Source organism: Podarcis bocagei (assembly GCF_964188305.1).
Source record: "Podarcis bocagei genome assembly, chromosome: 2".
NCBI lineage: Eukaryota > Metazoa > Chordata > Lepidosauria > Squamata > Lacertidae > Podarcis > Podarcis bocagei.
In genome coordinates, this window is record NC_138126.1 from 11,561,410 (window position 1) to 11,582,722 (window position 21,313).

Sequence of the window (21,313 nt, forward strand, 5' to 3'; positions counted from 1 at the left end):
TAAATAAAGGAGGATGATGATGATGATGATGATGATGATGATGATGCACAGCTCCAGCCAGCAGAGGGCAGGTGCAGAGACTGGCAGATCGCCTGGGGAAAATGCACTTTGCACTTTCCTAGGAATCCCACCAAATCTCCTCCTCTTCCTCCCTCCTTCCCGCCCTTTCTCAATCTCTCTCTTTTTATGCCAGATCCCTGATGTAGGCATGAAATCTGCAGCCGGCCTTGCAAATACAAATAAACTGTAAGTAAGGAGCCTTCCTCCCCCTTTTCCAATAGGGCCTCGGAGCGTTTTATTTGACATTTCAAGCAATGCTAGATGCCTGGGTGAGACAGATCTGGGGAACTGGGTGGATGCCGCTTCCAAATTTGAAACTCGGCTGCAAACCGAGTTTAGGGAAGCTTTTAATGTTTAATAGGTTGCTGTATTTTAGTGTTTTGTTGGAAGCCGCCCAGGGTGGCTGGGGAAACCCAGCCAGATGGGCGGGGTATAAATAAATTATTATTATTATTATTATTATTATTATTATTATTATTATTATTATTATTATTATTATTACAACAAACCATCAACCAGCCAAGGAAAAAACCTCAATAATCTTGAGTTCAGACCATCAGTTAACCGTTCACCTCGCTCAGCGTTGCCTGCGCGGACTGGCAGCGGCTATCCGGGATTTCCGTGTGTGTTTGTTTGTGTGTGTTTGTCTGCCCCACTTTTGCATGCAAAGTGTGTCCCTCTGCCCATGTTCTGTGGTGTCTTCCGTTGCAAACGAAGCGAGATTCCCTCGGGGCGAGTCTGCTTCAGTAGGAGCGAAGGAAGCTGACTTGCACCCCTTGGCTCAACTAGTATTGGCTGCACTGGCCGGCAGGGGCTGTCCGGGGTAAGGAGGCAGCCGCTGATATCCCAAACCCCCATTCAGCCCCAAGGGGAGGTGTGAGGAGTGCAGAGTGCCTTTGAATGCAAAGGAGATCCCATGACAGGAAAGGAGAAGGAAGAAGGGAATGCAGAGCAGGAGAGGGGGCTTTGGAGTGGAAGAAAAATTCCCTATTTAGAGGGATAATTCCTCTTGATACCTTGGCTGCCTTCTTCTTCTTTTTGCCCTGTTGTTGTTGTTATTCATTGGGTGAAGGCTTGAATTTGCTTTTAGAGGTGCTACCTGACTGGATTTAAGAAAAGAAGCTTAAAAAACTAAAGCCATCTCCAAGGTCTCTTTCCTCCCCTCCACCTCGCCTTCCGCTGCAGAGACTAGCAGGAAAGGCTAAAAATAACTTTCTTCTTTGTCAAAAAATATTAAAAAATTGTCCAGTAGCACCTTAGAGACCAACAACCAGCTAAGTTTGTTATTTGTTTTTTTTTATAATCATATTTATTAAAATTTCCAGTAATGACAGAATAGAAAAAATACAAAAGATAAAGAAAAGAAAGAAAAAGAAAGACCAATTTTACACCCTTATTTTCATAACCTTCTTTCTGGGACTCCCTCCTTCCCCTCCCGACTGTATTCCCCTTTCCCTAAGTTGGTTCCACAAGTTCTCATTCCCAATTTAAACCTAATATGTTGTGCCTATTAGCCAATTTAAATTACAATCTTAACATCACTCCTCATCTTTAACAAAATAGAGAGAAAAAATTTTCCCCAAGATCTACCCCATTTCCTTCCACGAATTCCCCCTTTTTTTTTTTCAACACATGTTAAATCAAAATACCAAAGTTATATAGAAAGATAAAAAATAGAAAATAGAAGAAGATTCAAAAAGTTGGTTACATAGCCTTTGGATTCTAGAATTCCCCCTCCCTTCCCCGGTTTGGATTCCCCATGTCCATCAGTCTGTTTGTTGTCGGCCTGGAGGTCTCAAGTCCACAGCCAAATTTTCCTCAATCCATCTTGCCGGTTTTCTTTAAATTTGCTTGTTTTGATGGTTTGTTTGTTATTTGGTCTCTAAGGTGCTACTGGACAATTATTATTCCCCCCCCCCGACTACGTCAGACCAACACGGCTAACTACCGGAATCTTTCTTCTTTGTGTGAACAGAACTTTGTTTTGGGAACAGCCAACTTGACAGAAGAATTGTTGCAAAACAAAGAGAGATAGAGGGGGAGCGGAAGGCGTCGGGTTTTTTTGTAAGAAGAGAGAAAATAAAGATAAGAGAAAGAGTGACATAGTGGATATCGGAAAAATTATATATGAGAAAAAATAAAATTTGAAAAAAAGGAATGCCAGCAGGCAGTGGCTTTAAGTGAAAAATTATGCCCTTATTAATACAAACATCCAGAAATTCCAAAGGGGCTGCAAGGTTGTAGCTCTCAGACATGATATTTTATACCCCCTGAACTAACATATATTCATAAGCTAACCGGTCACATAATTAGAACACCTTTTCCCACAACAGTCACAACCCACCCATATGATTTCCAACCAACCAGGAATTATTATTACTATTAATTAGATTTGTATACCGCCCTATAACCGCAGGTCTCAGAGCAGAATCCATTAGCTGTTCTTACAAACCCACGCTAACTTCTCATTAAGCTAATGTGCTGTTACCTATTTTTCAGTGTCCTGTTTATTATTTACTATATTCAATCAGATGCATACCAATATTGCTTTCAATATCTGTGAATAATATAGCAGTCATACTCGTGTCCTAAGCAGTTTTCGTGCAGTGAGGAAAGGGGAGAAAACTGAATTAAGGGAGGCAGCTAATTAGCCTTTATCCCTAACACAATCCTTAATTTCTGGTTCAAACTCCTGATGTGGTGTTTTATTTTGTTTTTAAATCCTATGCAGTGGATGGGCAGGAGAGTGAGAATTATCAGGAGCTGCTTCTTTGGGAAGGAGCAAGTATAACATGAAGAGACAAATATTTAAAAATCAGCAGGAATGAAAAGAGGAGTGGAAGACATTCTGAGCTGCTTGAGGTGTTGATGCCCATGAATGCCTGCACCTGCAAGAAGTTTTTGAATTGAACAGAAGGGAAGAATATCCAGTCTTGGAGGGAAAGATTGAAATATACATTAAATAGACACTGCAGAACCCACAGAAGGGAGAAGACCATATAAATGAGGAGGAGCTTCAGTTGCAGTCCTGCCCTAAGGATAAGAGATTCCACACCTGGAAGAATGCTTATAAACGCATGAATGGTACAAAGAGTTTCAGTTGTAGTGAAAACCATACTTCACATCAAACTGTAGAGTAAGGGAAGAAACTGGAACATTTACTTCCTTTTTAAAATCTTGAACTCCTAGGATACCCACCTTTTCATTTTCCCCATAGTAGCCGATTTCTGACAGTCTTCTGATGTGACATTGCGGAAAAACAGGTTGGAAGAGAAATGGCTGGAAAGAAAAGGGGTCGAAAGAGGAATGTGGGAAACCAGAGAAATAAAACCTCTGCTTCTCAGAGCACCAACGTCCGCAAACTCCCTGTTCCACAAGACCACAAGAGAAGAAGGGAAAAGTGCCCAGACTGTGGGAAGACATTCACATCTAAATCAAATTTAAACAGACACTGCAAAATCCACACAAGGGGGGAGATCTATAAATGCGAGGAGTGTGGAAAGAGCTTCAGTGAAAGGCAAGACCTTACTTCACATCAGAGAACTCACAGAGTTGAAAAGCGATATGAATGTGTGGAGTGTGGAAAGAGCTTCAGTTGTATCAAAATCCTCACTATACATCAAAGAACTCACACAGGGGAGAAGCCATATCACTGTGTAGAGTGTGGAAAGAGATTCAGTCAAACAGGAGCCCTTACCATCCATCAAAGAATCCACACAGGGGAGAAGCCATATGATTGTATAGAATGTGGGAAGAGCTTCAGAGATGCTGGAAAACTTGCGGTGCACCTAAGAACCCACACAGGGCTGAAGCCATATGAATGTATGGAGTGTGGAAAACGCTTTGCTCAGAGAGGAGCCCTTAACGTACATCAGAGAACCCACACAGGTGAGAAACCATATGAATGCCTGGTGTGTGGAAAGTGCTTCTGTCAGAAAGGAGCCCTTACTGTCCATGAAAGAAGCCACACTGGGGAGAAACCATATGAATGCATGGAGTGTGGGAAAAGCTTCAGTCAAAAGGCACACCTCATTTTACATCAGAGAACACACAAGGGGGAGAAACCATATAAATGTAAGGAATGTGGAAAGAGCTTCTCTTGTACTTCAGTACTCAACAAACATCAAACAATCCACACAACGTCGAGGCCCTTTGAATGTGTGGAGTGTGGAAAGAAGTTCAGAAACAGGAGCTATCTAACTAGACATTTAAAAATACACATAGGGCTAAAACCATATAAATGTTTGGAATGTGGAAAGAATTTCGGCCATAGCGGAAGCCTTGTTCTCCATCAAAGAATCCATACAGGGGAGAAACCATATAAATGTATGGAGTGTGGAAAGAACTTCCGTTGCAGTGGAAGCCTTAGTTCCCATCAAATCAGTCATACAGGGGAGAAGCCATATGGGTGTGTAGAATGCGGAAGGAGGTTCAAATATAGCTCAAATCTTTTCCAGCATAAAATGGCTCATGCAGGTTTGAAGCCATATGAATGCGATAAGTGTGGGAAAAGCTTCAGCCAGAGGCAACTCCTTACTGTACATCAAAGAAGCCACACAGGGGAGAAACCTTTTGAATGCACGCAGTGTGAAAAGAGCTTCAGTAAGAAACGCTATCTTATTATACATCTAAGAATCCACACAGGGGAGAAACCATATAAATGTGTTGAGTGTGGAAGGAGCTTTACCGTTGGCAGGTCTCTTTCTCTTCATGAAAGAACCCACACAGGGGAGAAGCCATATAAATGTGAGGAGTGTGGAAAGAGCTTCACTATAAAAGGAAACCTAACTACGCATGAAAGAATCCACACAGGCGTGAAACCATTTAAATGTGTGGAATGTGGAAGGTGCTTCGGTTGCAGCGGAAGCCTTAAGAAGCATCAAAGAATCCACACAGGAGTGAAGCCATATAAATGTGAGGAGTGTGGAAAGAGCTTCAGCCAAAGAGGAAGTCTTACTACCCATCAAAGAACCCATACAGGGGCGATGCCGTATGAATGCAAGGAGTGTGGAAAGAGCTTTTGTCTTAAATCACTTCTTGCTCAACATCAAAGAACCCACACAGGTGAAAAGCCATTTAAATGTGAGGAGTGTGGAAAGAGCTTCACTATTAAAGGAAACCTAACTGTGCACAAAAGAATCCACACAGGCGTGAAACCATTTAAATGTGTGGAATGTGGAAGGTGCTTCGGTTGCAGCGGAAGCCTTAAGAAGCATCAAAGAATCCATACAGGAGTGAAGCCATATAAATGTGAGGAGTGTGGAAAGAGCTTCAGCCAAACAGGAGGTCTTACTAAGCATCAAAGAACCCATACAGGGGCGAAGCCGTATGAATGCAAGGAGTGTGGAAAGAGCTTTCGTCTTAAATCAAAACTTTCTCAACATCAAAGAAACCACTAAGGGGAGAAACTATTTACACAAGTGTTTGATTAAATCCTTTTCTTAATAAGGCCTCTTTTTAAAAAAATGTATTTTTATTGAAGCTTTAAAGAAGAGATACAAAGATTAGTATCAAATACAAAATATCTTTTTAAAATACAAAAAGGCAAAAGAGAGAAAGAAGAAGGGAGGGATTCCAATTCCTTCTTTGTCAGCTATATATAAACAATTATTGAAAATTTTCACTCCAAAATTATACTTTCCATAAACCTGTATATTGTTCAATCTCCAAACCTAGATATCACAAGTTCATTCCCCCCACCCACAAAAAGCCCATAAGGGGTTTCCAATAATTATTAAATAAGAATGATTTTTCTGTGATTAAGCACGCCAGCTTTGCTATCTCAGCCAAGTCCAGTAATTTCCACAACACTTCCTCTGTAGCAGGTAATGTTAAATCTTTCCATCTTTCTGCATAATAAAAGTCTTCCTGCTATAATCATGTAGTCAAATAATCGTCCACAATCATTTTCTAATTGCATATCCATTAGTCCTGGAAAGGAGGTCTTGCTTCAATTGAACATTAACTTCTAAAATCTTCTGCATCAATTGATATATTTGTATTTCTTAGCATTTTTACATTTTGTTGGGGGGGGGGGAACTAGGAGACCAAGTCTTACAGCGACGTTTTGATACTAGGCTGAAAATGGTCAATACAGATGTAATTGTCCTGAAAGAGATTCCCCTGAAGATTCCCCATAAGAGAAAAGACTAATTATTTTTTACAGGTAAACTGAAACAGAAAAGAATCCAGCTTAGATGGGACATACCAGAGGGAGTAATTTTTACTTCTGAAGAACAAAGATTTACGGACAAATTTAAATCTGAAATTGAATAAACACAAATACAAGATGGGGCCAGGAAATCACAGCAATCACAACAGAAAGTGGAGATTTGAAGATACAAAATTAGGTGATAAAGGAATGGACTAAATAACTTGCTTAGCTAGGGATATTTGAAGGGGGGAAATTGCATGTAGAATTGTTTACAAGGAACACAGGGGAAAGGGTATAAACTATTTGAATAAAAAAGAACTAGGTGAGGACTAACAGGACTGAAGAAAAGAAAGTGAGTTGTTTTATATATACATTCTCAACTCTGTTGATACTTTCTGGTGAACAAGGTATGTATGTTGGACAAATTTTGGTTGTAGACCTCCATACCCCAAATGAAGAAAAAACAGCATTTTATAAATATACTTTGGTTATCTAAAGCACTGGCTACTGGGGTTGATAAAGTTGACATATTACCATAGATTTCTTCAGATCACAATCCAGTTATATTGACTTAAAGAAAAAATGGTTTCTTTAGATGGTGACTCATTGAAATGTAGCTGCAACAGGAAAAGGTTGTGCAGGACTGCAAACAGAAGCTAAAATAATTCTTTGAGAATAATTCAGGTAAGGACATAGGGATACAAATGGTTGTGGATGCAAGCAAACCTTTTGTACAGCACAAAAGAGATGGAAAGTACAAATAATTCTGCCTGAGATTAGACAAGAGGGGAAATAGTTGGAATGTTCTCCAACTTAGACAAATATTACTTGGCAAATTAAGATGCTGCAAAGACAGTTTTCTATGCTTGCAATGTCTATCTTGCAGAAATGATATTGAATTGAGCCGTACATATTTTTTTTATTTGCTAATAAACTAGGCAATGTTCGGTGTATAAGCTGCGGAAGGAGAGAGGAAAGCTATATTAAAATTGCAAGAAGTAAATGCCGTAATAACAGATAAGACAAATATGAAAAAAGCATTCCATCAGTATTATTCTAAGTTGTATAAAGGTCGATTTCTTTTTTTGAAAAAAGAAGAAGATGAATACTTACAGAGACAGCATTTACCAAAAATTTCAATTTCTCGAAGACACATTGTTAATGGTCATATAACTATTATGGAATTATCTGAGGCCATCAAGAAGGAAAAGCGCCAGATCAGCTATTGGCTTATTATTATAAATGTTTTGAAGATGAGCTTTTACAACATTTGCAACGGACTATGAACAATATTTTACAGAGTGGTAAGGTACCAGATAGTTGGAGAGAGGCCAACATTACACTTATACCTAAAGAGGCTCATTTTTGTTGTTGTTTAGTCGTGTCCGACTCTTCATGACCCCCTGGACCAGAGCACGCCAGGCACTCCTGTCTTCCACTGCCTCCTGCAGTTTGGTCAAACTCATGCTGGTAGCTTCGAGAACACTGTCCCACCATCTTGTCCTCTGTTGTCCCCTTCTCCTTGTGCCCTCCATCTTTCCCAACATCAGGGTCTCTTTTATATGCCTGTTTTTGTCCATGGAGTTTTCTTGGCAGGGATACTGGAGTGGCTTGCCCGTTCCTGCTCCAGGTGGATCACGTTTAGTCCCAATGCCCCACTATGACCTGTCCATCTTGGGTGGCCCTGCATGGCATAGCTCATAGCTTCTTTTGAGTTATTCAAGCCCCTTCGCCACGACAAGGCAGTGATCCATGAAGGAGAAGAGGCTCATTAAATGGATAAAATTGATTTATACATCACAGACAGCCCAGATAATTGTTAATGGAGAATTGACAAAACCCTGCAAGGTACAAAAGGGGACTAGACAAGGCTGGCTGTTTTCCCTGTTCCTTTTCATTTTGGTCTTGGAAGTTTTGTTTAGACACATTAGGCAAGATGAGAAAATGATAAAGATTTAAAATGGAACTTTTAAGCTACAGACCTTTGCTGATGCTCATTATGCAGTGACAGACTGGCTTCAATACAGTGGTGCCTCACAAGACGAAATTAATCCGTTCCGCGAGTCTCTTCGTCTTGCGGTCTTTTCGTCTTGCGAAGCGCGGCTATTAGCGGCTTTAAGAAAAAGGAAACAAACTCGCAAGAACTCGCAAGACGAAACGTCTTGCAAAGCAAGCCCATAGGGAAATTCGTCTTGCGGAACGACTCAAAAAACGGAAAACTCTTTCGTCTTGCGCGTTTTTCGTCTTGCGAGGCATTCGTCTTGAGAGGTACCACTCTACCACCAATTAAAAGTAAATGTTCAAATTAGATAGGCAAAATGGTTTTATGAACTGGAGTTCACAATTTGAAAGGGATCTGATAGAAAAGGCGGATATACTTTCTTTGGTATAGACCAAAGAAAGACAGACGATGAGCATGTTGTTGCAAAAATGTATCAGCATTTGTTGAAATCTGAAATTCAAGAAGTAGTTAAGTAAGGCATACATGGTTAAATGGGCAAAAATGGTTATAACATACAGATGGAACAGTGGCAACATCTGGACCAAAGGGCCAAAATTTACATTGTATTCTGATCTTAAAAGAGAAATTTTATAAAATGAGGTTCTGTTGGTATTTAAAAGCTGTGAGATAATTTGGAAGGTAGAAAGGAGTTCCAAATGTTTGTTGGAAGCTTGAAAAATAAGAAGGGACATTTTACTGTGCTTGGTGGACATGCAAAAATGCTTAATAAGACTACTTTGAGCCAATTTGGTGATCCTGCGGGGCCGTTGTGTTCAAGTCAGCAACAGATGGGGTTGGAGAAGCTATCCTGGGCTTTCCTCCTTCATCACAGAAGTGACCTCAAACAGAGTAGCCAGATATTGTTATACTGCAGGGGACCGAGCAGCAGAAATCTTTCCGAGACAAAATTCTTGGGAGGAGGGTGGCTGGGGGTGCAGGTTTGCACAGGGGGCTCAAAACCTTGTGGAGTTGCCATGCTTGTAATTAAGAAATGTCCACTTGTTATTAATAAAATTTTGATAGATCCTAAAGGGAAAGCGCTGTGGGTAAAACCTCAGTGCCTAGGGCTTGCCGATCACATGGTCGGCGGTTTCGAATCCCCGTGGCGGGGTGAGCTCCCGTCTTTCGGTCCCAGCTCCTGCCCACCTAGCAGTTCGAAAGCACCCATAAGTGCAAGTAGATAAATAGGTACCACTTTATAGCGGGAAGGTAAACGGCGTTTCCGTGTGCTGCGCTGGTGCAGACTCGCCAGAGCAGCTTCGTCACGCTGGCCACGTGTGGTGTAGTGGTTAAGAGCGGCAGTCACGTAATCTGGGTAACCGGGTTCGCGTCTCCGCTCCTCCACATGCAGCTGCTGGGTGACCTTGGGCCAGTCACACGTCTTTGAAGTCTCTCAGCCCCACTCACCTCACAGAGTGTTTGTTGTGGGGAAGGAAGGGAAAGGAGAATGTTAGCCGCTTTGAGACTCCTTTGAGTAGTGATAAAGCGGGATATCAAATCCAAACTCTTCTTCTTCTTCACGTGACCCGGAAGTGTCTTCAGACAGCGCTGGCCCCCGGCCTCTTAAGTGAGATGGGCGCACAACCCTAGAGTCGGACACGACTGGCCCGTCCGGGCAGGGGCACCTTTAAAGGGAAGTATTCAGTGCTTTTTTTTCTAGGGGGATGCATACCCCTAAACATTTTGTGAATCTAAGTTTGGCCTCATTGAGGAGCAGTATTTTTCAATATGAGTAGGAAAATGAGAGTACCCCTAGACATTTTTTTGGGGGGGAGGGAAGCAGTGGAAGTATGTGCATGTAAATGGAACACCATCGACCGAACAACTTGCCTTTTGCTCAGTATGCTCCTGGATCTCTGAGCCGATCAGTTTTTTAAAGAACACTCTGCAAGTGTTACAATCCTTTCCGACCAGTACTATTATCTGAGGAGGCGACTTAAATGTTTGTTGCAATCGGGCCATGGGAAGCAGTGGCTGCTGTTCCTGAATCATCCAGCGAGAGCAAACTGAATGATCTTCTGTCTTTGACCTCCTGGACATGTGGTGAGTACTACACCCCACAAAAGACTTTCCACATCCCCCCAAAGGTTCATAATTCTTACTCTTGTATCGACCACATTATAAAGCACTATGGGAAAGAGTGCAAGATGAGGAACTAGACCTCATCATTGTATCTGAGCATGGTCCAATCTTTTTTCCTCTGCCAATTAAATATTTCACTAGAAGTAGGGACACGGGTGGCGGTATGGTCAAACCCACTGAGCCTCTTGGGCTTGTTGATTAGAAGGTCAGCGGTTCAAATCCCCACGATGGAGCTCCTGTTGTTCTATCCCAGCTACTGCCAATCTAGCAGTTTGAAAGCACACCAGTGCAGGGAGATAAATAGGTACCACTGCAGCAGGAAAGTAAATGGCGTTTCCACGCGCTCTGGCTTCTGTCATGGAGTCCTGTTGCGCCAGAAGCGGTTTAGTCATGCTGGCCACATAACCCGGAGAGTTATCTGTGGACAAACGCCGGCTCCCTCAGCCTGAAAGTGAGTTGAGGGCCACAACCCCACAGTTGCCTTTGACCAGACTTAACCATCCAGGGGTCCTTTACCTTACCTTTTTACCTATTTCACTAGAAGTATTTGCCTACGTAGAAGGGGTTTTATTATACAACTGCTTAAGTGCAAGGTTTTGGAAAAAGCATTTATGTGCTTAATTAAACCCCTATATTTGAGCTCATCAGAAACACTTCATGTCAATGGCCACAATTTCACATTTTAAAAGGAAAACCAAAAAGCTCCACCTCTTTTGTGCAGGAATGCTCCTGCACCAAACAGCTGTATTAAAAATAAATTTAAAAATTGTTAATGCAGGGAGAGGGGAAGCAGGAGTGTTTTAATAATAATTTATAATAATTAATTTTTTTCTATTTCTATTATTTATTATTATTTTTATGCGAGTGTCTCAAAATCCTTGCCTGGCTTGAAACTACACACATTTTTTTCCCAATTTTTGACTTCCCTTTTGGGCAAATCTAGCACATCACAAAGCATGTGTTTCAAAACATAATTTTCTAAAAATTTGCATGTGTGCAGTGAAACAACTCCCCACAACGGACCTAGGTTTCCTGGCTTACAGCAGCCCTGACACCTTCGTTTTTCTTCCTCCGTGAAAACCTGATATACAGGTAACCAGAAGTGCAATCCAGTAAGATGAATGGTCCGGATTGAACCAGAGTTCGCCGCACCCCCGGGCAGCACAATCCCAGACTCCCTGCTGCCTAGAGATTGCGATTGTTCCACTGATGATTTGCTAAATTATTCTATATGATTGATGTTGCATTTGGGGTGTTCTACTATGTTCTATATTCTTGTTGTTATTTAATGCTTGTAAGCAGCTTTGGGATCCGTTTGAATGGAAAGTGGCACAGAAATATAATCCAATCCAATGAATGAAATCCACCCCAGGGGAGCTTTGAATGGAAGGCGGAGGGAAGCAGGAGCCGATCTCTCTGTAAAGGGCGAATCCTCCCGGAAGCGAGAGCGCGGCGCCACCTGCAGGCCGGGAGCCGCCACGACAAGCCAGAAGGTAATATTGGCAACATACCGCTCTTCTTCCCCCTCCCCTCCCAATCAGCGCGGAGCAGCTGGGCGTTCTAAGTCCTCCCTTCGCGGTGGCTGCTGGGAGACGTAGTTTCCTCCGGCCACTAGGACGGTGAGTTTCCGTGGCAGCCGCGCTCGGCGGCACTGGCTTTCCCGTCATGCCTTGGGGCGAGAGCGAGAGAGGCGCGGAGGGCGGCGGAGGAGGAGGACGGCGGCCGAGCGGCGCTTGAGGTGGGCGCAGCCGGGGGGGGGCGGGCTGAGGTTTCTGGAGGCCGCAAAGGGGGCCTCGGGGGCCGCTCGGGGGATGATGACGGAGGTGGGGGGAGGGGAGGCAGGGAGGAAAACCCCGTCGCTGAATCAGACCAGTGGTCCAGCCAGCTCAGTATTGCCTGCACGGGCTGGCAGCAGCTCTGCCAGGGATGGAGCCCGGGACCTTCTGCATGCCCAGCAGGTGCTCTGCCCGTGAGCCTCCTCCCTTCCCCCGAAGCGTAGCAATCCGCCTCCCACTGAATCTTGCAAAGGAGGCGACTGGACTCGCACAGTGGAAGTTTCCACAAAGCTCCCTGCGCAGCCCCAGTCCAGTATTGCCTGCACGGGCTGGCAGCAGCTCTGCCAGGGATGGAGCCCGGGACCTTCTGCATGCCGAGCAGGTGCTCTGCCCGTGAGCCTCCTCCCTTCCCCCGAAGCGTAGCAATCCGCCTCCCACTGAATCTTGCAAAGGAGGCGACTGGAATCGCACAATGGAAGTTTCCACAAAGCTCCCTGCGCAGCCCCAGTCCATTCTTCAGAGCAACAGTGTTGCCCACACAGACTGGCAGCGGCCCTCCCCGATGGCAGGCACAGGGTCTTCTCTAGCAAAACCTGGAGGTGAACCCAGGACCTTCTGCATGCAAAGCAGGTGCTCGGCCATGGAACCACTGCCCTTCCCAAGATGCCCAGTTGTCCTGATTTATCTGGTTAGATAAATAAAAGGCCTCGGTCCAGTATATCTGAAGGAGCGTCTCTACCCCCACTGTTCTGCCGGGACACTGAGGTCCAGCGCCGAGGGCCTTCTGGCAGTTTCCTCGCTGCAGGAAGTGAGGTTACAGGGAACCAGGCAGAGGGCCTTCTCGGTAGTGGCACCCGCCCTGTGGAACGCCCTCCCATCAGATGTCAAAGAGATAAACAACTACCTGACATTTAGAAGACATCTGAAGGCAGCCCTGTTCAGGGACGTTTTTAATGTTTGATGTATTACAGTATTTTAATATTTTTGTGGAAGCCAAGCAGAGTGGCTGGGGAGGCCCAGCCAGATTGGCGGGGTATAAATAATAAATTATTATTCTTATTATTAAGGGGAGAGGCTGGGTGAGGATGGTACTCAGCTGCCATAGGAGTGGACTTTAAAGCAAACCAGAGTGTTTTCATTGTGGTGGCTTTTTTTCTGCCCCTTTTTACTGCTCTACAGTATCCTTCTTGGGATGCAGCAATCTGCGAGAGGAAGGCTCCTCCTTTTCCAGCTTCCAAGGTCCCGTGATCTTTGCAAAGGTGGCTGTGCACTTTTCCACAGAGGAGGAGTCGGCTCTGCTTTATCCAGGCCAGAGGGCCCTGCACAGAGAAGTTATGGAAGATAATTATGGAAATCTGGATTCTGTGGGTAAGGTTCCTTCGTTTTCTTGGCTGAGTTACTGAAAGCAGGGAGTATTGGTGGTTTGTTTTTTAATTATCTGTATGAAGAATCTCCTGCAGCCATGCCAGATCCTTTCTGTCTCAGGATTCAGAAAACCATGGGGTAGGGGGAAAAGGATAATTTATTGTCCATTACGTTCCAGACCACCCTGGCCTTCCTGTGTAACAAAGGACCAGAGTGGTCCAAAATGGATTGAACGATAAATTGTTCCTCTATGCTTTCTTTAAAACCCTTTCCCCAGTTGTTTAGGGTTCCCTGTTTTATTTGCACTACAGTCGCTCCCTACCCCCTCTGCCTGTCCGAAGGATTGTCAGAAGCCCAGAATTTCTCTTGCTTTCAGAGAACGCCTGTCACCTTTGATCCTGTCTTGTTTGTAAGTTTTGCTCCCTCCAGGAAATTCTTCTTCTTACATTCCCCCTGTCTTCCTTTAACATAGGTTCCCTGCCTTAAGAAATCCCTTCATTCAGCCTGTTCTTGAAGGTTTCCTGTCCCCCAGACCTCCCTCCCTTACCAACCCCTTCTAAGTCTGTTCTCCTTCCCCTCTGGAGTAAAACCAGTGTGTTGTTGTGTCTGGCTAGAACAGGCATAGGCAACCTCAGCCCACCAGATGTTTTGGGACTACAATTTCCATTATCCCTGATCACTAGTTCTGTTATCTAGTCCTGACCTTTAAAGCTCTAAACAGCCTCGGTCCAGTATATCTGAAGGAGCGTCTCCACCCCCATCATTCTGCCCGGACGCTGAGGTCCAGCGCCGAGGGCCTTCTGGCGGTTCCCTCATTGCGAGAAGCAAAGCTACAGGGAACCAGGCAGAGGGCCTTCTCGGTAGTGGCGCCCGCCCTGTGGAACGCCCTCCCACCAGATGTCAAAGAGAACAACAACTACCAGACTTTTAGACAACATCTGAAGGCAGCCCTGTTTAGGGAAGCTTTTAATGTTTGATGTATTACGGTATTTTAATATTTTGTTGGAAGCTGCCCAGAGTGTCTGGGGAAACCCAGCCAGATGGGCGGGGTATAAATAATAATAAATAATAATATAATAATAATAATAATAATAAGAAGAAGAAGAAGAAGAAGCTAGGGATCATGGGAGTTGTAATCCCAAAACATCTGGCAGGCTGAGGTTGCCTATGCCTGGACTAGAACCTGGGAGACCCAAGGTTCCAATCACCACTCGGCCAGGAAACTCACTAGAATGAGTTTCTTGGGACTGGCTCTCATCACAGGCTTGTTGGGGTTAATTGAGGTTGGGAAGAGCTGAGTATGGCACCTGAAACTCCTTGGAGAAAAAGGTGGAAGACAAATGCAATAAATAAAGTACTGTATTTTTCGCTCTATAAGACTCACTTTTCCTCTCCTTCACCCTCTGTATTTTTCTCTTGCTGAATCTCTACATTTCACCCTCTGTTTCTAGCTCCCCTCTACTTGTTTTCTCTTAATTGTGACACCCTTGGAAAGTGGAGCCAGCTGCTATTTTAATCTCCTGCTGTGAATGTTTCTTAGTTATGACGGTATTGCCAGGGAGAACCGCTCTTCCTGTCAGGTAATCAATCTTGCTTGCAGCTGCAGAGCCAGACCTCAGACCCAAGGCTGTTTTAATACAGGCAATCCTTGTTTTCCATGGGGATTACGTTCTAGGTCTCCGTACACATTGGCGTAAAGTGTTCTGCCCTGCCCCCGTTCTGCTGTTTCAGGGTCACTTCCTGGTTTGGGATGTGCACAATTGTGTGTAAATCAGTCATTACCTGTATATTGCAGGATCTGCCTCCCCACTGTCTTTCCCATTCTGTCATTCACACAGTAAATGGCTGGGATTGTTCCCTAATTTGGGAAGCTGTTCCTCCCTGATCAGGCTTCCCTTTGTATTCCTGCAGGTGATGGGAGGGAGAGCAGTGAAGAGGATGAGCAGCAGAGAATGAAAACTGAAGCAGAAGAGAATTTGAGGGAGAAAGCTGTTGTTCCAGAAGGCACTGGCTTCAGTGAAATCGTGATGCCAGAAGAATGTCACACAGGAAAGAAACAGGCAAAAATCCCCCGAAGTACAAGAGTCCTAACTAGGATATCAAGCCTTAGAAATCTTAGAAGATTGCATGAAGGGGAGAAACCATTTAAATGTTCAGAATGTGGAAGGAGCTTCAACTACAGGAAACATCTCATTGTGCATGAGAGAATCCACACAGGTGAGAAACCATATAAATGCTCCGAGTGTGGAAAGAGCTTCACTCAGAGCAGTACCCTTTTTAATCATCGAAGGATCCATACAGGAGAGAAACCGTTTGAATGCTCAGAGTGTGGAAAGAGCTTCACTAGCAGCAGCAGTCTTTCATATCATCAACGAGTCCACACTGAAGAGAAACCTTACAAATGTTTTCATTGCGACAAGAACTTCAGCCAGAAGAGTGAGCTTCATTCTCATCAGAGAATCCACACAGGGGAGAAACCTTATAAATGCTCAGAGTGTGGGAAGAGTTTTACTCACAGCAGTAGCCTTTCTTATCATCAAAGGGCTCATAAAGGAGAAAAACCATATAAATGTTCCGAGTGTGGGAAGAGTTTCTGTCAGAGCAGTGGCCTCATCTTTCATCAAAGAATCCACACAGAAGAAAAACCATACAAATGCTCAGTGTGTGGAAAGAACTTCACTCATAACAGTAGCCTTTGTAAACATAAAAGAATCCATACAGGAGAGAAACCGTATACATGCACAGAGTGTGGAAAGAGCTTCACTAATAGTAGTAGCCTTTCTTATCATGAAAGAACCCACACAGGAGAGAAGCCGTATAAATGTTTTCATTGTGGAAAGAGCTTCAGCCAGAGCAATCACCTTCTTTCTCATCAAAGAATCCATACAAGAGAAAAACTGTATAAATGCTCAGAGTGTGGAAAGAGCTTTACTCATAGCAGTAGCCTTTCTTACCATCAAAAAACCCATACAGGAGACAAACCGTTTAAATGTTCTGAGTGTGGAAAGAGTTTTTTCCAGAGCTATGGCCTTCTTTATCATCAAAGAACCCACACTGGAGGAAAACCCTATAAATGCCTGGTGTGTGGCAAAAACTTCAGTCATAGCAGTAGTCTTTCTAGTCATCAGAGACTCCACACAGGAGAGAAACCGTATAAATGTTCAGAGTGTGGAAAGAGCTTCACTAATACTAGCAGCCTTTCTTACCATCAAAAAATTCATATAGGAGAGAAACCATTTAGATGTTGTGAGTGTGGAAAGAGTTTTTTTCAGAGCTATGACCTGCGTAATCATCAAAGAATCCACACTGGAGTGAAACCATATATATGCTCAGTGTGTGGCAAGAACTTCACTCATAGCAGTAGCCTGTCTAATCATCAGAAACTCCATACAGGCGAGAAACCATTTAAATGTTCAGAATGTGGGAAAAGCTTTAGTCACAACAGTAACCTTACTTACCACCAAAATACCCATTCAAGTGAAAAAATCTTTAAATGCTCAGAGTGCGGAAAGAGCTTCAGTTGTAGCCAAACCTTAGCAATACACTACAGACTACATACAGGAGAGAAAGCATTTACATGTTCAGAGTGTGGAAAGAGCTTCAACCAGAAGACTCACCTCACTAACCATCAAAGGACCCATACGGGAGAGAAACCATATAAATGCTTAGACTGTGGGAAGAGCTTCAGCCGAAGCAATACCCTCTCTAATCATCAGAGGCTCCATACGGGAGAGAAACCATATAATTGCTCGGAGTGTGGGAAGAGCTTTGCTCAGAGCAGTGGCCTTTCTTCCCATCAAAGAATCCACACAGAGAAATCGCATAAATGCTTAGAGTGTGGGAAGAGCTTCACTAATAGTGTTAGCCTTTCTTATCATCAAAGAATCCACACGGAAGAGAAATCACATACATCAGGGGTGGAGATCCTTTTAGGCTCTGGGAGCCAGATCATTATCTGGCCCCACCAAGAGGGCCAAATGGGACAGGTGGGTGGAACAAACCACCTGTCAATCACATGATGCCATAGTGACGTCGCATGGCTGGCAGGTGGCTTGCTGCACTCGTTTTATAGAAGAATGTTGGAAATAGGTCTCTGGTGAATATACCCTGTTGATTTGGGGTGGCTGCATTTATTGCATCACCTGTGTCAATGAAGCGGTGCCAGAACATCTGCCACCTGCGCCTGTTTCATCCAAATGATTCTGCACTCAAATACAGATTATAATTGCTGAAATCTCCAGTTTGCTACTGCAAAAGGTCAGTGGTGTGTCTGTTTTTACATATATTTGAGCTCAAAGAGTCACTAACTCTAATTTTTGAACCTCATTGCCATTCAACTACCACCTTACTGTTTTCTCCTTTGACTATTAGCCATCTAAGATTTAGTCCACAAAAGCTGACCATGCCACAATCAACCTGTTAGCTTTTACATGGCCTCAAGGCTCAATATTTTTCTTGTTCTTTAAAAAAATAGATAAATGTGGACTCTAAGTGCACACTGAATTTCGCTGTAGCAAAAGAGGGGAGGAGGACTGGGTTGTTTCTCTTGTGGTGGTGTGTAAAGATGTATAGGTTTTGCTGCCTGTTACATGCACTCAATAATGATGTGAAAAATGAAAAAGTAAAACAGAAATGTTACTAGTTCTTTGACAGAAAGTACTTAAGTGATGTTTTGCTGTCTTTGCCCAGGATTTCCTTCTGTAGAATATTTCACAGGAACGGTTTCCCACATATCCTGCTCCAAACATACCGGTAGTTATTCTCCAGGGTTTCAGGCAGGAGACATTGCCAGCCCTACCTGGAAAGCCCAGGGGTTGCAGAGAAATCAGTTTCTCTCCTATAGCCCCTCTCCAAAGGACTGCCTTACACAATATCAGACCGCTGATCTAGCTCCATATTGACTACACTGGCAGGCAGCAGCACTCCAAGGTTTTTACACAGAGGTCCTGTGCTCAGGGACTGCTGTGGCCAGGATTCCTGCATTGCTGGGGTTGGAGTGTGTTGCTAGAGTGGTGCATGCTCTGGTTATCTCCCGCTTGGACTACTGCAGTGCGCTCTACGTGGGTCTACCTTTGAAGGTGACCCAGAAACTGCAACTAATCCAGAATGCGGCAGCTAGACGGGTGACTGGGAGTGGCTGCTGAGACCACATAACACCGATTCTGAAACACCTACACTGGCTCCCAGTACATTTCTGAGCACAATTCAAAGTGTCGGTGCTGACCTTTAAAGCCCTAAACGGCCTCGGTCCAGTATATCTGAAGGAGCGTCTCCACCCCCATCGTTCAGCCCAGACTCTGAGTTCTAGTTCTGAGGGCCTTCTGGTGGTTCCCTCCCTGCAAGAAGTGAGGATACAGGGAACTAGACAGGGCTGTGGAACGCCCTCCCATCAGATGTCAAGGAAATAAGCAACTATCTGACTTTTAGAAGACATCTGAAAGGGAAGTTTTTAATGTTTGATGTTTTGTCGTGTTTTTAATATTCTGTTGGGAGCCACCCAAAGTGGCTGGGGAGCCCAACCAGATGGGCGGGGTATAAGTAATTATTATTATTATTATTATTATTATTATTATTATTATTATTATTAGACTAGATGACTGTTGGGGTCCCTTCCAACTCTACAATTCTGTGATTCTACCATGAGCCTTCCGCATGCAGAAGCATGTGCTCTGCCACTGAGCATCCTCAGAGCTCTCTCAGCCGGAGCCGTAACTAAAAAAAGGTAAAGGACCCCTGACCGTTAAGTCCAGTCACAAATGACTGGGGTTGCAGCGCTCATCTCGCTTTACAGGCCAAGGGAGCCGGCGTACAGCTTCCGGGCCATGTGACCGGCATGACTAAGCCGCTTCTGGTGAACCAGAGCAGCGCACGGAAACGCTGCTTACCTTCCCGCCGGAGTGGTACCTATTTATCTACTTGCACTTTGTGCTTTCGAACTGCTAGGTTGGCAGGAGCAGGGACCAAGTAATGGGAGCTCACCCCATCTTGGGGATTCAAACCGCCAATCTTCTGATCGGCAAGTCCTAGGCTCTGTGGATTACACCACAGTGTCACCTGCATCCCTAAGTAAAGAAAACATGAAAGTTGGTGTTGCTAACAGAGAACAATAAAGTTGGATATTTTCCAGCATAGAGACGTCAAGGTCCAGAGCTGAAGCAATTCATGTTGTTACTACCTCTTGCCCAGAGACAGCAGTTTGTTCTTTTTTTGTTGCATTATTATTCTTGGAAGTACAGCCAGGAATTCTTCTGTGTATGACTTCAGGGGTTCATTCCCTGACTGACAAGATCATAGAACTGTAGAGCTGTAAGGGACCCTGAGAATCATCCAGTCCAACGCCAGGCAATAGAGGGCCTGACCTAACAAAGACAAACCTCTTCACGTGTTTCTCCTCGTGTACTGTTTTGGTCAAATTTTACCTCAGTAAAGGTTCTCTCTATGGACTCATGCCTGCTTTATTCCGGTCACTCTGCTAGGACAGCATTAAGATAAATTCAACAGTGTAAACAAGTTTTGATGGATGTAATAATGGAATGCTGAATGGTTTAGTTTTTGTAAAATATGCAGGGATCTAGGATATGCAAAATGAACCAGGGAAAGAGAAGAAGGGAAGTCATTGATACCTTTTTTTTTTTTAAGTAAAATTAAAATTTGGTTCCCCCCCAATAATTTTTATTAAGTTTATACAAATATCACACATACTATAAAACAAATAAGACAAAAATAAAATAAAATAACCAATAGAACTGCTAAAATTAAAACAGAAAATATAACAACAATCAACACAAATTAATTGCTTAATTAAACTCCAATCCCATAAACATATTATTTGACTTCCTCTAGTCCCTCCCATCTGAATTTCCTTGTATCTGAATGTAGCAGTTTCCAATATCGTTATTAAAAAAAAAAGAATATACCATTTATAATGAGATTTCTTAACTTTTCTTAACAATCTAAATCTCATTTATTTAACTATCTCCAAATTTGGTCCTAGGCCTGATTAGTACTTTCAAGTAACTTCTAAATTTTTAATATTACAATATTTATTCAGTCAGTCATTGATATCTTAAGGGTGGGTGTGTGAATGTTAACATGCTAGGGCACCAGGGTCACCCTGAAAAGATAAGCCAGTGAATATCTCCTTTGGCAGCATGATTTGTTTATAAACACCCTCTCCCCCAAAATTGGTTTAGCAGCCTCTGCCTTCCTGCTTTGTGTTAACCTGCTGCAACAGGGCAGGTTTGACCTAAGTGGGTTTCAGGGATGTGATGGACTCTCTTAGCCCTGTGCTGTAACACTATTAATTGGTTGCGGCTAATTCTTGGCTTCTGGTTCTAGGCTGACTTTGCCTTCCTGACAGCTATGTCCGACTAACATATTGCAAAGCTAGGGAGCTGCTTTCAGGGCAGAGGGGTCGTGTTCCCCAATGGGAAGTCCCACAGCAGGATCCCAGTGCGACGACAACACTTCTCTCCTACAGTTTCCAGCACATGGTATTCAGAAGCACAGGGCCTTGAAACATATGCAGGTAGAACATAGTGGTTCCTGCCCGCAGGCTTACGATTGTTCTGGCACAAAAGGAAAAAGGATTCTGGGGGGAAGAGGAAAAAGACAAACTCACGCACCAGCCAAATAAGGCCAGAACTCCTTATCTGGATTTCACATTTCTTTTAAGTGCCTCATATTGTTTTGGCAGCTGCAATATTTTTATTTTTATGTGTTTTCACATATCTCCATGCATTTCACTGTAAAAACGCACAACGATGAAATTAAAACTTCCATACATACACTCAAACACATTCAAAGGTTTTAATAAAAAAATTATCTTTATTAAATAATTTTCCAAATGAAATGGTCATATGATCTCAACAATCA

General features: G+C 43.6%; 2 protein-coding genes across 3 annotated transcripts; both read left to right on the forward strand.

The window, feature by feature from the left end:
* The first annotated feature begins 122 nt into the window (after positions 1 to 122).
* LOC308580508 (uncharacterized protein) lies at positions 123 to 9,247 on the forward strand. Its single transcript, XM_081182239.1, has 3 exons — positions 123 to 246; positions 2,792 to 7,592; positions 9,186 to 9,247. Exon 2 carries the CDS (start codon positions 3,336 to 3,338, stop codon positions 5,457 to 5,459), a length of 2,124 nt encoding a protein of 707 aa, XP_081038365.1. The 5' UTR covers positions 123 to 246; positions 2,792 to 3,335; the 3' UTR covers positions 5,460 to 7,592; positions 9,186 to 9,247.
* Positions 9,248 to 11,159: 1,912 nt separating this feature from the next.
* Positions 11,160 to 18,094, forward strand: LOC308580504 (uncharacterized protein). 2 transcript variants are annotated; one of them, XM_081182231.1, is made up of 3 exons: positions 11,160 to 11,791; positions 13,253 to 13,441; positions 15,350 to 18,094. In XM_081182231.1, the coding sequence occupies exons 2-3, from the start codon at positions 13,408 to 13,410 to the stop codon at positions 17,455 to 17,457; spliced, it is 2,142 nt and encodes a 713-aa protein (XP_081038357.1). In that variant the 5' UTR covers positions 11,160 to 11,791; positions 13,253 to 13,407; the 3' UTR covers positions 17,458 to 18,094. The 2 variants fall into 2 exon arrangements, with proteins under 2 accessions (XP_081038357.1, XP_081038356.1); XM_081182230.1 differs by lacking the exon at positions 11,160 to 11,791 and adding an exon at positions 11,830 to 12,036.
* The last annotated feature ends 3,219 nt before the right edge of the window (positions 18,095 to 21,313 follow it).

Excerpts from the sequence above, each read along its gene's own strand:
- LOC308580508 (XM_081182239.1), top strand. The coding sequence starts at position 3,336 with ATGGCTGGAAAGAAAAGGGGTCGAAAGAGGAATGTGGGAAACCAGAGA.
- LOC308580504 (XM_081182231.1), top strand. The coding sequence starts at position 13,408 with ATGGAAGATAATTATGGAAATCTGGATTCTGTGG. Across the intron at positions 13,442-15,349 it reads TGGAAATCTGGATTCTGTGG|GTGATGGGAGGGAGAGCAGT; the intron begins GTAAGGTTCCTT and ends GTATTCCTGCAG.